The 13,363-nt window shown below is 42.6% G+C and overlaps 1 protein-coding gene across 1 annotated transcript in view; it reads left to right on the top strand.

Annotated features, from left to right (window-relative positions):
* The first annotated feature begins 2,231 nt into the window (after positions 1 to 2,231).
* Positions 2,232 to 13,363, top strand: part of bcar1 (BCAR1 scaffold protein, Cas family member) — a 114,275-nt gene continuing 103,143 nt past the window's right edge. The window contains exon 1 of the mRNA XM_042323131.1: positions 2,232 to 2,741. Coding sequence (XP_042179065.1) covers positions 2,730 to 2,741 — 12 coding nt within the window. The 5' untranslated portion in view covers positions 2,232 to 2,729. The remainder of the gene's footprint in view (positions 2,742 to 13,363) is intronic.

Here is a 13,363-nt window from a genome sequence, read left to right as displayed (position 1 = left end):
ACGCTGCTGCCTCTGTTTATTATCTATTCTGTTGCCTAGTCACTATAGTCCTAGTTATATGTACGTACATTATCTTCCTCAATGACCTTATTCCTCCGCACATTGACTCGGAACTGGTACCTGGTGTATATAGCCAAGTTATTGTTACTCATTGTGTATTTACAGTATTATTACCTTTCTATTATTTCTCTATTTTCTCTCTGCATTGTAGGGAAGGGCACGTAAGTAAGCATTTCACTGTTATTCTACACCTGTTGTAGGGAAGGGCCCGTAAGTAAGCATTTCACTGTTATTCTACACCTGTTGTAGGGAAGGGCCCGTAAGTAAGCATTTCACTTTTAGTCTACACCTGTTTACGAAGCATGTGATTAATAAAATTTGATTTGACATTTCTGTACAGGCTCCTACACCAACACCAGCACCCACCACAGCCGAAACTAGGCCTGCAGTGGCCTGCATGATTTATTCTACACTGCTGTTACACACACCTCTGTCTCCCTTGCTCCTCTCTCTCTCTCCTTTCTCTTTCTCACAGACTAAGCAGATGAGCAGTCATCCTCATCTTTATTCAATTGCTCCCGCACCCACCCACACACACGCCGAGAGAGAGACCAGTGCACTCTCCAGAGCTGTGGAGAGCAAGTCATCCTCATTTTTAGTCAAATACACCTTCTGCCCTTATTTCTTTTCTGTTACTTCTCTTAGATGGTTAAGCGACGTTGGGAGCCCCAAGTAATTCTCCCAGCTTGTCTCTTTCCTACACAGACTGCTCACTTCCACCATGCTGTTACCCTGCAAATGCCTTTTAAACTCACTCACTGTGTCACCGTTTCTTATGCTCAGTTTAACTTGACCACTGTTCACCTCTCACCTCCCTTGTATGTAGGTGGTAGTTGAACTATTCTCATCTGCACAACCTGTGCTTGACCGTGACGTAAAAATAGATTGGAAGAAAGGCAAAGAGGATGGATAAAGAACAGGTTAAAGGAGTATGGAAGAGAGAGTTGGCTGGGAAACAACAATTTAGATTATATACAGTTGCTGTGCTTTTGTCAAGGGAAGGAAGTCTTATTATAGTGTGAAAAACCAACTGTAACCTTTAACCCTAATTTCAAACCTTACATCAACTTGAAACGCAAATCTTTACCCACACTCTGACCCTGGCTTAAACTCCTATAAAATCCCAATTTAACCCCTAAAAGAGACACCCAGTGGTTTTCCACATATAGGTGGTTGGCTGAGCCTTAGGTTGCCGCTAGGAATGCCTGATATATCTGACACACATTTCCCGTCTTCACCTCTAGGCATGTGTAGCTGTCTGTCACCAAATACCATCGTTTCAAACCGAGAAGTGGATTTTGGGAGGATAATTATAATCACTGACACAAGAATCTCAAATAACAGCAGGAGCAAATGGTCCGAATGCCTTCCCCTCCCTGCTATCCAAACACTAAAAGCTGTGGTGGAGGCTTTGGTAACACCAGCCAGAGGCTTTGGAAACACTTCTTTATAAGTTGTTATAAGCATATTTGAGCCATTATGTCTTATAACAAGGCTTATAATGTTATGTCTCCCAATGCATCAAACTGACTGTAATTTAGTCCAGATAATTAAAGGGGTGAAACATCTTCATAAAAAGTTGAACAATGCATTTTTACTAAAACCTTCTCTGAGGTGTTGCCTGTACACTGTCATTGTTTCTTAGCACAACTTATCTCCTACCATGAAAGTGCTTTTTATGGTCCATAGTGTTAATTTATGCATTTGGAGAGAGGCTGATCATAGAGTAGTGCATAAGGTGATTTGTGCAAAAGGTGTCCCAAAATCGCTTCAAAAGAAACCTACACTTCAACCTAGGCCACTTTATTGTATAGGTATATTTTCCATTTATTAAACTTCACATTAATTGGTGCAATACATTTGACAACATCCTAACCTTCAGATGTGGATACATGACCATAAGTGTATCTTGGCCTATTGGACAATTCACCCACGATAGCCGACGACAATGTAGACATTCCCTTTAAGTGGCAACCTTGGGGAGCTCAGAAATGATTCTGCATATATTTCAATAGATTTATTTAGGAGAGCATGAGTTTAACATGATAAGGTAGGGCAGGCCTTATCACGACAAAAAACCTTAATCTTATTGCTGCCTCTTCTTTTTGATGGTGGAAAACGGGAGACCATCCCTTTAAACAAAACTTGACGGTTCCATTAGAACCGTATAGAGCGCAGCGGTCTTTCGTGCAGCAGCAGTGATACACGCAGCAGGCGCAAGACTGGAGACAATCTTTTTTTCATTCTGTTTGACACTGAACGCAAAGTTGCGATTTAAAAAATTATATTTTACATTGGATTATTGGGAAAATTAACGAAACGTGTGACATAGAAGAACAAGAGGAGAGTGTTTACGGTGTGTTGGAGACGGGAGCTCTGGACGTTCATGAGCTGGACTGCGCCGCATTTGGTGGGCTGCTCCTAGCTTGGAAAATCCCACCATATCCCTGACATTTATTCCCAACTCAACTGGAACGGAGAACTGACACTGATGTAGATGCATTTTAAAGGAAAAACATGGAATAAAGGCTGACATCGAAGGCGTCCTGAAGAAAATAGCTTTTTTTGCTGTTGTTGAAAAAGTAGCCTACAGCTTCTTAATTAAATAACCTATACATTTTGTTTGTAGTCAAATAGAGGCATAGCCTACTCTAACAACACATCACAAGATGTCTGTTCCGGTAAGTGTTATTTAAAGGTTACAATTTAAATCCTCTATTGCAAGACAACCATGTAATGATGTTACATCTGGCATGAACTTTCGCTGCCTACAAAGAGATGTCAGCAATACAATATTGCCATTGCCAAGTGTCATTTTCTTTTGCTGCTAAGGCAGTTACTTTGTGTTATCATTGCACTTCCACTGTTATAATGATAGAACATATTCATTTTCACTTTTTTATCATTTGTTAAAATGTACACACTAGGCGTGCAAGGCCTAACACACACTGCTTGCTGGTCTGGCAGGCTGTTCTTGTCAACCGGTCACATTTGACTGGGATGGGCATAGTAGTGCCAACGTTGCAGCCTGAGTTTTGTCAGTTGCAAAGTATTAGGTTAAACCTTTACTGCAATTATGTTACCACCTGTAGGCTATGTTTTGAGTGTAATGCCAAAATAATTGGTATTGGACACTTAATGCTTCATGTGACCAGGATATGCAGTTGTGTTTTTCAGTCTGTTGTCTTCTGTTGGTTTGCCAGCAGTCTACCATTAAACCAACAGCCTGCAAAAATAAAATAAAATTGTACCCCAGTAATAATAACAAAAGGTAACAGTTCCATCCTTTTAGGTGTATTGGACTTGTGTATTGTAGATATTGCCATGTCTCCTTCAGTAAGTACTGTTCTATCTAGCTTGGCATGTGTTATTATGCACACAGATATCTGAAACGGCATGCTGTAACCTATGGGAAGCGTCCTTCTGCAATACGCATCTCAACCCCACCAGTTTGTGACAAGTTGTTTTTTTTAATCATGATTCTTGAAATTCAGAGCTCATTGTTTTCCCCATGTCAGGTTTAGGGAGTAGAATGTGCTGCAAGTCACACTTCTACGAACACTGAAATATATGCTAGTTTTCCTCGGGACAGCGAAGGGCTGATTACAGAGTTGTCTCCTATACACTGAGATATACTGTATAGAGGCCTCTTTGCCTGTAGATCATCTGGATATATAACATTATCACCTATGCTAACTAGCCTCATGCCATTAGAGCGATGTAATGGACAACCTTTACTTCCTTGTTTGTTTTGCAGAGTGTTTGAGCCAATGGTACTGTACATTATGAATCAGTGTATTAGGCTATGTGTTATTGTCTTGAGTAAGACTGTACACAGTTTCAGCTTGTGGGGGTTGTTGGTTTGGTTTTTAATGTATGTTTCACCCTCAGTTATATATACGCTGCACTGTATTCAAAAAACACAGTCCAGATTGCAGTTCCCATGTCTTGGGGCCTGGGCTTGATGGCAACAGCTGTTCTCTGTGCATGCAGGATGACAAGTCTCATGAACGCCATGACTAAACCCAGCACCTCATGCCAACCAGTCTGAGTCCTTTCACCTGGCTGCCTAATACGTCACTGGGAAATCAACATCACACGTCACTTGGGTGTGACTGTCCACCCAATCCAGTGGATAAATCATTGTCACACACTTTTCCATTGCGTAGGTGTTATTCAAGATTTCCCATAGAAATCATGTTAGAAATGGGGGTGCTTTGGAAGATGGCTGGTGTCCAACAGATTGTTTTCATTTGTACACTATTATTCTTTCAGTAATAGTGTAATACCATTGTTATTTCAACATTATAGCTTTCAGTATAACGTCTGCTATCCATTTGATTCTGTGTATTCTTTTTGGGAGTGCAGATTTGTCAAAGCATCCAATGTTGTTGCTTGGGTGATGGGTGTATTTCCTCGTTGGCCTGCCAAAATTCTAATAGACTGGGAGTCCCTGTGGAGAGTTTCCTCCTGATGTATTTGATGTATTAATTCCTCCAGTCAACCATATTATGGGGGAAATTAAACTGATGTTTGCATGGGCTCAGCCCGTAGAGTTAAGCATGCTTAGGTGAACAGGAAGTGCCAGTAGTAGCAGGGGTCCCAATGCTCCAATGCTGCAAGGCTTAGATGCTAAACACCATGTCATTCACCAATCATATCTGTGGCTTTTTAGTCATTCCTCCTTTGATATTATGGATTTAACATTTGTTATTAGTAATTCACTGATTAACTGATAGCTTGCTTACAGCATGCTGTACATTTATTGTAAGTAGAATATAATAGCGTCAATAGCAGTTTTTGCCACTGTAGATAGCATGCTACACTTTATATACAAAAGTATGTGGACACCCCTTCAAATTAGTGGATTAGACTATTTCAGCAACACCCATTGCTGACAGGTGTGTGAAATTGAGCACACACCCATGCAATCTCCATTGACAAACATTGGCAGTAGAATGGCCTTACTGAAGAGCTCAGTGTCTCTCAATATGGCACCGTCAAAGGATGCCACTTTTCCAACAAGTCAGTTCGTCAAATTTCTGCCCAGCTAGTGTTATTGTGAAGTAGAAACGTCTAGGAGCAACAACGGCTCAGCCGCGAAGTGATAGGCCACACAAGCTCACAGAACAGGACCGCTGAAGTGCGTAACGTGTAAAAATCGTCTGTCCTCCGGTTGCAACACTCACTACCGAGTTCCAAACTGCCTCTGGAAGCAACGTCAGCACAATAACTGTTCGTCAGGAGCTTCATGAAATGGGTTTCCATGGCCGAGCAGCCACACACAAGCCTAAGATCACCATGCACAATGCCAGCATGCTTCACCATCTGGCAGTCTGACAGAATCTGGGTTTGACAGATGCCAGGAGAACGCTACCTGCCCCAATGTATAATGCCAACTGTAAAGTTGGTGGAGGAGGAATAATGGTCTGGGGCTGCTTTTCATGGTTCGAGCTAGGCCCCTTAGTTCCAGTGAAGGAAAATCTTAACGCTACAGCATATAATGACATTCTAGACTATTCTGTGTTCCAAATTTTGTGGCAACAGTTTGGGGAAGGCCCTTTCCTGTTTCAGCATGACAATGCCCCCGTGCACAAATCAAGGTCCATACAGAAATGGTTTGTCGAGATTGGTGTGGATAAACTTGACTGGCCTGCACAGAGCCTTGACCTCAACCCCATCAAACACCATCAAAAACACGCAGGTCAAATCAAATTTTTTTGACACATACACCTGGTTAGCAGATGTTAATGCGAGGGTAGCGAAATATTTGTGCTTCTAGTTCCGACCATGCAGTAATATCAAACAAGTAATCTAACAATTTCACAACAACTACCTTATACACACAAGTGTAAAGCAAGGAATAAGAATATGTACATAAAAATAGATGGATGAGCGATGGCCGAACGACGTAGGCAAGATGCAGTAGATGGTATAGAGTACAGTATATACATATGAGATGAGTAATGTAGGGTATGTAAACATTATATTAAGTGGCATTGTTTAAAGTGGCTAGTGATACATTTATTACATCCCATTTTTAATTATTAAAGTGGCTAGAGGTGAGTCAGTATGTTGGCAGCAGCCACTCAATGTTAGTTATGGCTGTTTAACAGTCAGATGGCCTTGAGATAGAAGCTGTTTTTTAGTCTCTCGGTCCCAGCTTTGATGCACCTGTACTGACCTCGCCTTCTGGATGATAGCGGGGTGAACAGGCAGTGGCTCGGGTGGTTGTTGTCCTTGTGTAGGTGTCCTGGAGGGCAGGTAGTTTGCCCCCGGTGATGCGTTGTGCAGACCTCACTACCCTCTGGAGAGCCTTACGATTGTGGGCGGAGCAGTTGCCGTACCAGACGGTGATACAGCCCGACAGGATGCTCTCGATTGTGTATCTGTAGAAGTTTGTGAGTGTTTTTGGTGACAAGCCAAAATTCTTCAGCCTCCTGAGGTTGAAGAGGTGCTGTTGCGCCTTCTTCACCCTGCTGTCTCTGTGGGTGGACCATTTCAGTTTGTCCGTGATGTGTACGCCGAGGTACTTAAAACTTTACACCTTCTCCGCTACTGTTCTGTCGATGTAGATAGGGGGGTGCTCCCTCTGCTGTTTCCTGAAGTCCACGATCATCTCCTTTGTTTTGTTGGCATTGAGTGTGAGGTTATTTTCCTGACCCTCCGAGGGCCCTCACCTCCTCCCTGTAGGCTGTCTCATTGTTGTTGGTAATCAAGCCTACCACTGTAGTGTCGTCTGCAAACTTGATGATTGAGTTGGTGGCGTGCATAGCCACGCAGTCATGGGTGAACAGGGAGTACAGGAGAGGGCTGAGAACGCACCCTTGTGGGGCCCCAGTGTTGAGGATCAGCGGGGTGGAGATGTTGTTTCCTGCCCTCACCACCTGCGGGCGGCCCATCAGGAAGTCCAGGACCCAGTTGCACAGGGCAGGGTCGAGACCCAGGGTCTCGAGCTTAATGACGAGTTTGGAGGGTACTATGGTGTTAAATGCTGAGCTGTAGTCGATTAACAGCATTCTTACATAGGTATTCTTCTTGTCCAGATGGGATAGGGCAGTGTGCAGTGTGATTGTGTCGTCTGTGGACCTATTGGGGTGGTAAGCAAACTGGAGTGGGTCTAGGGTGTCAGGTAGGGTGGAGGTGATATGGTCCTTGACTAGTCTCTCAAAGCACTTCATGATGACGGAAGTGAGTGCTACGGGGCGATAGTCATTTAGCTCAGTTACCTTCGCTTTCTTGGGAACAGGAACAATGGTGGCCCTCTTGAAGCATGTGGGAACAGCAGACTGGGATAAGGATTGATTGAATATGTCCATAAACACACCAGCCAGCTGGTCTGTGCATGCTCTGAGGATGCAGCTAGGGATGCCGTCTGGGCCGGCAGCCCTGCGAGGCTTAACACGTTTAAATGTTTTACTCACGTTGGCTGCAGTGAAGGAGAGCCCACAGGTTTTGGTAGCGGGCCGTGTCAGTGGCACTGTATTGTCCTCAAAGCGAGCAAAGAAGTTTAGTTTGTCTGGGAGCAAGACATCGTGGTCCGCGACAGGGCTGGTTTTTGTTTTGTAGTCCGTGATTGACTGTAGACCCTACCACATACCTCTCGTGTCTGAGCCGTTGAATTGCAACTCTACTTTGTCTCTATACTGACACTTAGCTTGTTTGATTGCCTTGTGGAGGGAATAGCTACACTGTTTGTATTCGGTCATGTTTCCGGTCGCCTTGCCCTGATTAAAAGCAGTGGTTCACACTTTCAGTTTTCTCGTGAATGCTGCCATCAATCCACAGTTTCTGGTTGGGGAAGGTTTTAATAGTCGCTGTGGGTACAACATCACCAATGCACTGTCTAATAAACACGCTCACCGAATCAGCGTATTCATCAATGTTATTGTCCAACACTATGCTAAACATATCCCAGTCCACGTGATCGAAGCAATCTTGAAGCGTGGAATCCGAATGGTCGGACCAGCGTTGAACAGACCTGAGCACGGGCGTTTTCTGTTTTAGTTTCTGTCTATAGGCTGGGATCAACAAAATGGAGTCGTGGTCAGTTTATCTGAAAAGAGGGCGGGGGAGGGCTTTGTATGCATCGCTGAAGTTAGAATAACAATGATCCAGAGTTTTGCCAGCCAGGTCGTGCATTAGATATGCTGATACAATTTGGGGAGCCTTGTTTTCAGATTAGCCTTGTTAAAATCCCCAGCTACAATAAATACAGCCTCAGGATATGTGGTTTCCAGTTTACATACAGTCCAATTACCTTCTTTCAAGGCCGTCGATGTGTCTGCTTGGGGGGGGTTATACACGACTGTGATTATAATCGAAGAGAATTCTCTTGGTAGATAATGCGGTCAGCATTTGATTGTAAGGAATTCTAGGTCAGGTGAACAAAAGGACTTGAGTACCTGTATGTTGTTATGATCACACCACGTCTCGTTAATCATAAGGCATACACCCCCGCCCTTCTTCTTACCAGAGAGATGTTTGTTTCTGTCGGCACAATGCGTGAAGAAACCAGGTGGCTGTACCGACTCATAACGTAGCCCAAGTGAGCCATGTTTCCGTGAAACAAAGAATGTTGCGATCTCTGATGTCTCTCTGGAAGGCAACCCTTGCTCGGATTCCGTCTACCTTGTTGTCAAGAGACTGGACATTGGCGAGTATTATGGTAGGGAGTGGTGCGCAATGTGCCCGTCTACGGAGCCTGACCAGAAGACCGCTCCGTCTGCCCCTTCTGCGACACATTTGTTTTGGGTTGCCTGCTGGGTTCTGATCCATTTTCCTGGGTGATGGACAAAACAGAGGATCCGCTTCGGGAAAGTCGTATTCCTGGTCGTAATGTTGGTGAGTTGACGTTGCTCTTATATCCAATAGTTCCTCCCGGCTGTATGTAATAAGACTTAAGATTTCCTGGGGTAACAATGTAAGAAATAATACATAAAAAAACAAAATACTGCATAGTTTCCTAAGAACGCGAAGGGAGGCGGCCATCTCTGTCGGAAGTCCCACATACTTGTGATCATGTAGTGTGGTTTACAGTATAGAATGCTTTTTTAAAGATGCATACATTTGGGGAATATGCATGTCCTAAATACAGTACAAGTTGGCATATGGACAGTATACATGAATAAAAAATAAAAACATGTAATTGTTTATTTGTATTTTTTTTTATTTAACCTTTATTTAACTAGGTAAGTCAGTTAAGAACAAGTTATTATTTACAATGACGGCCTACACTGGCCAAACCCGGGCAAAGCTGGGCCAACTGTGAGCTGCCCTCTGGGATTCACAAGCAAGGCCGGTTGTGATACAGCCTGGAATTGAACCAGGGTGTTTGTAGTGACGCCTCTAGCACTGAGATGCAGTGCCATAGACCTCTGCTCCACTCGGGAGCCCAAATGAATGCATGCAGCTGTATGCACATGCATTCATAATATACCATGAATTCATGCAATAGGGGAGAGTGGGGTAAGCCACAGTGGGGTTGAGCCATTTTTTACATTCAGCATCACCGTCAAGGGAAATATAGCATTCTTTCTAACAAAGATATTTACATATTTTAGGATGTTGTGTATCCCTGGAATAATCTGAATTAATCTAAACATTACATTTGAAATCATAGCTTTACCAGAATTGGTCTTTTGGCACAACTTACCCCAGGTATGGGGTAAGTTGAGTCACAGGACAAGGTAAGTTTAGCCGCCTACACATTTCTGTACTGAATGAAGTATTACCACCACCTCAACTTACCCCAAGGCAAACATTATGAGTATATTAGCCCACACAGCTACAAGGAGGCACTTTCATGCTAGTTTTAGGACTTCATATTGAAGCTTATCGAGACCCCAACTGATGTAACAATCTTAAAATTATCCACTTTGGTTTAAATACAAGCATCATGAAACCTCTTACACAATACATGAATTTGTTTATTTTGACCTCACTTGTACCTTTTCCATGTGGTTTCTTCCTTCATAGACTACTTAAAATGATGACCACTTCCTAAATATTTGGTCAAATTATACATTTTGTGTATGGTTTCCTAGAAACAAGAGTAGCTCAACTCTGTCTAATCTCCCCTACATCCACTGAACAAAAATATAAACGTGCTCATGCAACAATTTCAAAAATGTTACTGAGTTACAGTTCATATAAGGAAATTAGTCAATTGAAATCAATTCATTATGCCCTAATCTATGGATTTCACATGACTAAGAATACAGATATGCATCTGTTGGTCACAGATACCTTAAAAACAGGTAGGGGCGTGGATCAGAAAACCAGTCCGTATCTGGTGTGACCACCATTTGCCTCATGCAGTGCGACACATCTCCTTCAGGCTGTTGATTGTGGCCTGTGAAATGTTGTCTCACTCCTTTTCCATGGCTGTGCGATGTTGCTGGATATTGGTGGGAACTGGAACACGCTGTCGTAAACGTCGATCCAGAGCATCCCAAACATGCTCAATGGGTGACATGTTTGGTGAATCTGCAGGCCATGGAAGAACTGGGAAATGTTCAGCTTCTAGGAATTGTGGACAGATCATTGTGACATGAGGCCGTGCATTATCATGCTGAAACATGAGGTGATGGCGGCGGATGAATGGCACGACAATGGGCCTCAGGATCTCGTCATGGTATCTCTGTGCATTCAAACTGCCATATATAAAATGCAATTATGTTCGTTGTCTGTAGTTTATGCCTGCCCATACCATAATCCCACTGCCTCCATGGGGCACTCTGTCCACATTTTTGACATCAGCAAACCGCTCGCCCACACGACGCCATACATGCAGTCTGCCATCTGCCCAGTACAGTTGAAACCGGGATTCATCCCTGCAGTCAGGTCAAGACCCTGGTAGGACGATAAGCACGCAGATGACCTTCCCTGAGACAGTTTCTGACAATTTGTGCAGAAATTCTTAAGTTGTGCGAACCTACAGTTTCATCATCTGTCTGGTTGACTGGTCTCAGACGATCACGTAGGTGACGAAGCCGGATATGGAGGTCCTGGGCTGGCGTGGTTACACGTGGACTGCAGTTGTGTGGCTGGTTGGACATACTGCCAAATTCTCTAAAATGACATTGTATAGGTGGCTTATGGTAGATAAATTAACAATAAATTCTCTGGCAACAGCTCTGGTGGACATTCCTGCAATCAGCATGCCAATTGCACACTCCCTCGAAATGTGAGACATGGCCTTTTATTGTTCCCAGCACAAGGTGCACCTGTGTAATGATCGTGCTGGTTAAACAGCTTTTTGATATGTCACACCTGTCAGGTGGATGGAATATATTTGCAAAGGAGAAATGCTCACTAACTGGGATGTAAACAAATGTGTGCACAACATTTGAGAGAAATAAGCTTTTTGTACGTAGGGAACATTTCTGGAATCTTTTTAACATGTGACCAACACTTTACATGTTACGTTTATATTTTTGTTCAGTGTACATGGATACATGATATGGCCAATTGAGAATGAAGCACCACTATAGATTATTGCTATCTCTGACATGAGCTGAGTCTCCCCAAGGGCACATCTCAGCTCAGCTGCAGCCTCTCTCGCCCCTCTCCTTCCCTCCATGCCAGTAGTCAGGCAGCTATGGACTAGGGTTGCAAAGGGAGGGTGTATTACTGGAATATTTAAAGTTTTAACAGTAAACGACAAGAATTCTGGTACCTTTCAAGAATTTTACGTAACCTATCACAAGACATCTAGTGGCCCTTTTGGGTACTTTAGATTATCATCGGTGGCTGTAATTACACTATATCTGGCCGTCTGTGTGGCCGTAACACTTTTAAAAAATAAAGGAAAGAATTAAATAAGATGATTTTAAAATAAAAAATAGAATGACAAAGCTGTACAAAATGATCTTAAATATAAATGATCAACTTAGTGAGTACCATTGGTGTTTAATATGAGGGTTTCTTCTATTCTTTTTTTTACACTTATTTATTTCAATATGTCAATATGTATTTGTTGTCAATGTTTGCCAGTTGAGAAAAAAGTCAATATTTGGACAAGTTGCAGGGATAATTGAAAATAATGCCATTGTTGATTAGATGCTTTTTTCATTAATTCTGCTATTTTCTCTTGAACCATGTGGTCTGTCTACTAAAAACTCAAAGACAATATGGACACAGATAAATAAAAATTTATACTAAATATGAAGTTATTCAAGTATAAATTACCATAGTTACGATAGATTGCCATAGATTTTCTGTTAATTACCTAAATTACTGAAGATTACGGGAAGTTACCGGTAGCTTTGCAACCCTATGCAGGATATATGGGGGTTAAATGGGACGTCTTCATAGGCTTTATCCACAGCCCTCTGATATATCCCTGTCAGAAGCCTGACATTTGGCGCTTGTCATAGATGATGCTCACATACATATTAATAATTGGTGCGAAGGCAAGCCTATGCATTTCAATAACCCGGATCAGGCCCTGGCTATTTGTGTGAGTTGCCTGGGCAACAGTAAGCCATCAACCTCCCTCCCCTTTCTGTGTCTATCACGTACATCTTCAGTATACTGTATAGGTCCACAATTCATTATCACACACTCACAGGGTTGGTAATAGGACACAGCCATCGAACTAGTTAAAAGACAAATATACTACAGTGCAAATCGATGTAGCCTATTTATAATTCACACACATGCACGTGCATGCACATATGCACACAGGCATTCAGGCACACACACACATGAACACTAAGACATTCACACACATTGATCTCCCCAGCTTGGCTGCTCTCAGCAGATTTCAGGCATTCTTTTATCTGTGTTTAGAGTGATGGTGTCTCCCCTCACCCTCCAAGTTCACGCACACACACACACTTCCACTGGAGCTATGGAAGCATCTTAATCCAGCAGTCAGCTGACACATCCATTTGTTTACAACTGACAGCTCAGCAGAAAATATTATATTTCTGCTACAAACAGCTACCGGTAGAAATATGAATATCAATTGAAACATATATATATTTATACTGCCGCGTGTCTCTTTTTCCTATGCATATTTTAGACTAAATAAACCATCATCAGGTTTCATCCATTGCAACTGTCCATTATTTATTTACACTGAACAACATATAAACTCAACATGTAAAGTGTTGGTCCCATGTTTCATGAGCTGAAAAGAACATCTCAGAAATGTTCCATACACACAAAAAGCTTATTTCTCTCAAATGTTGTGCACAAATTTGTTTACATCCCTGTTAGTGAGCATTTCTGATGAGTATTTCTGTGTGTAATAAAGCCCTTAAAACTCATTCTGATTGGCTGGGCCTGACTCCCT

Source organism: Oncorhynchus tshawytscha, linkage group LG06 (assembly GCF_018296145.1).
Source record: "Oncorhynchus tshawytscha isolate Ot180627B linkage group LG06, Otsh_v2.0, whole genome shotgun sequence".
In the NCBI taxonomy this organism is placed as follows: Eukaryota; Metazoa; Chordata; class Actinopteri; order Salmoniformes; family Salmonidae; genus Oncorhynchus; species Oncorhynchus tshawytscha.
Note: the sequence above shows the minus strand (reverse complement) of the source record. Positions and strands in the feature narration are given on the sequence as shown.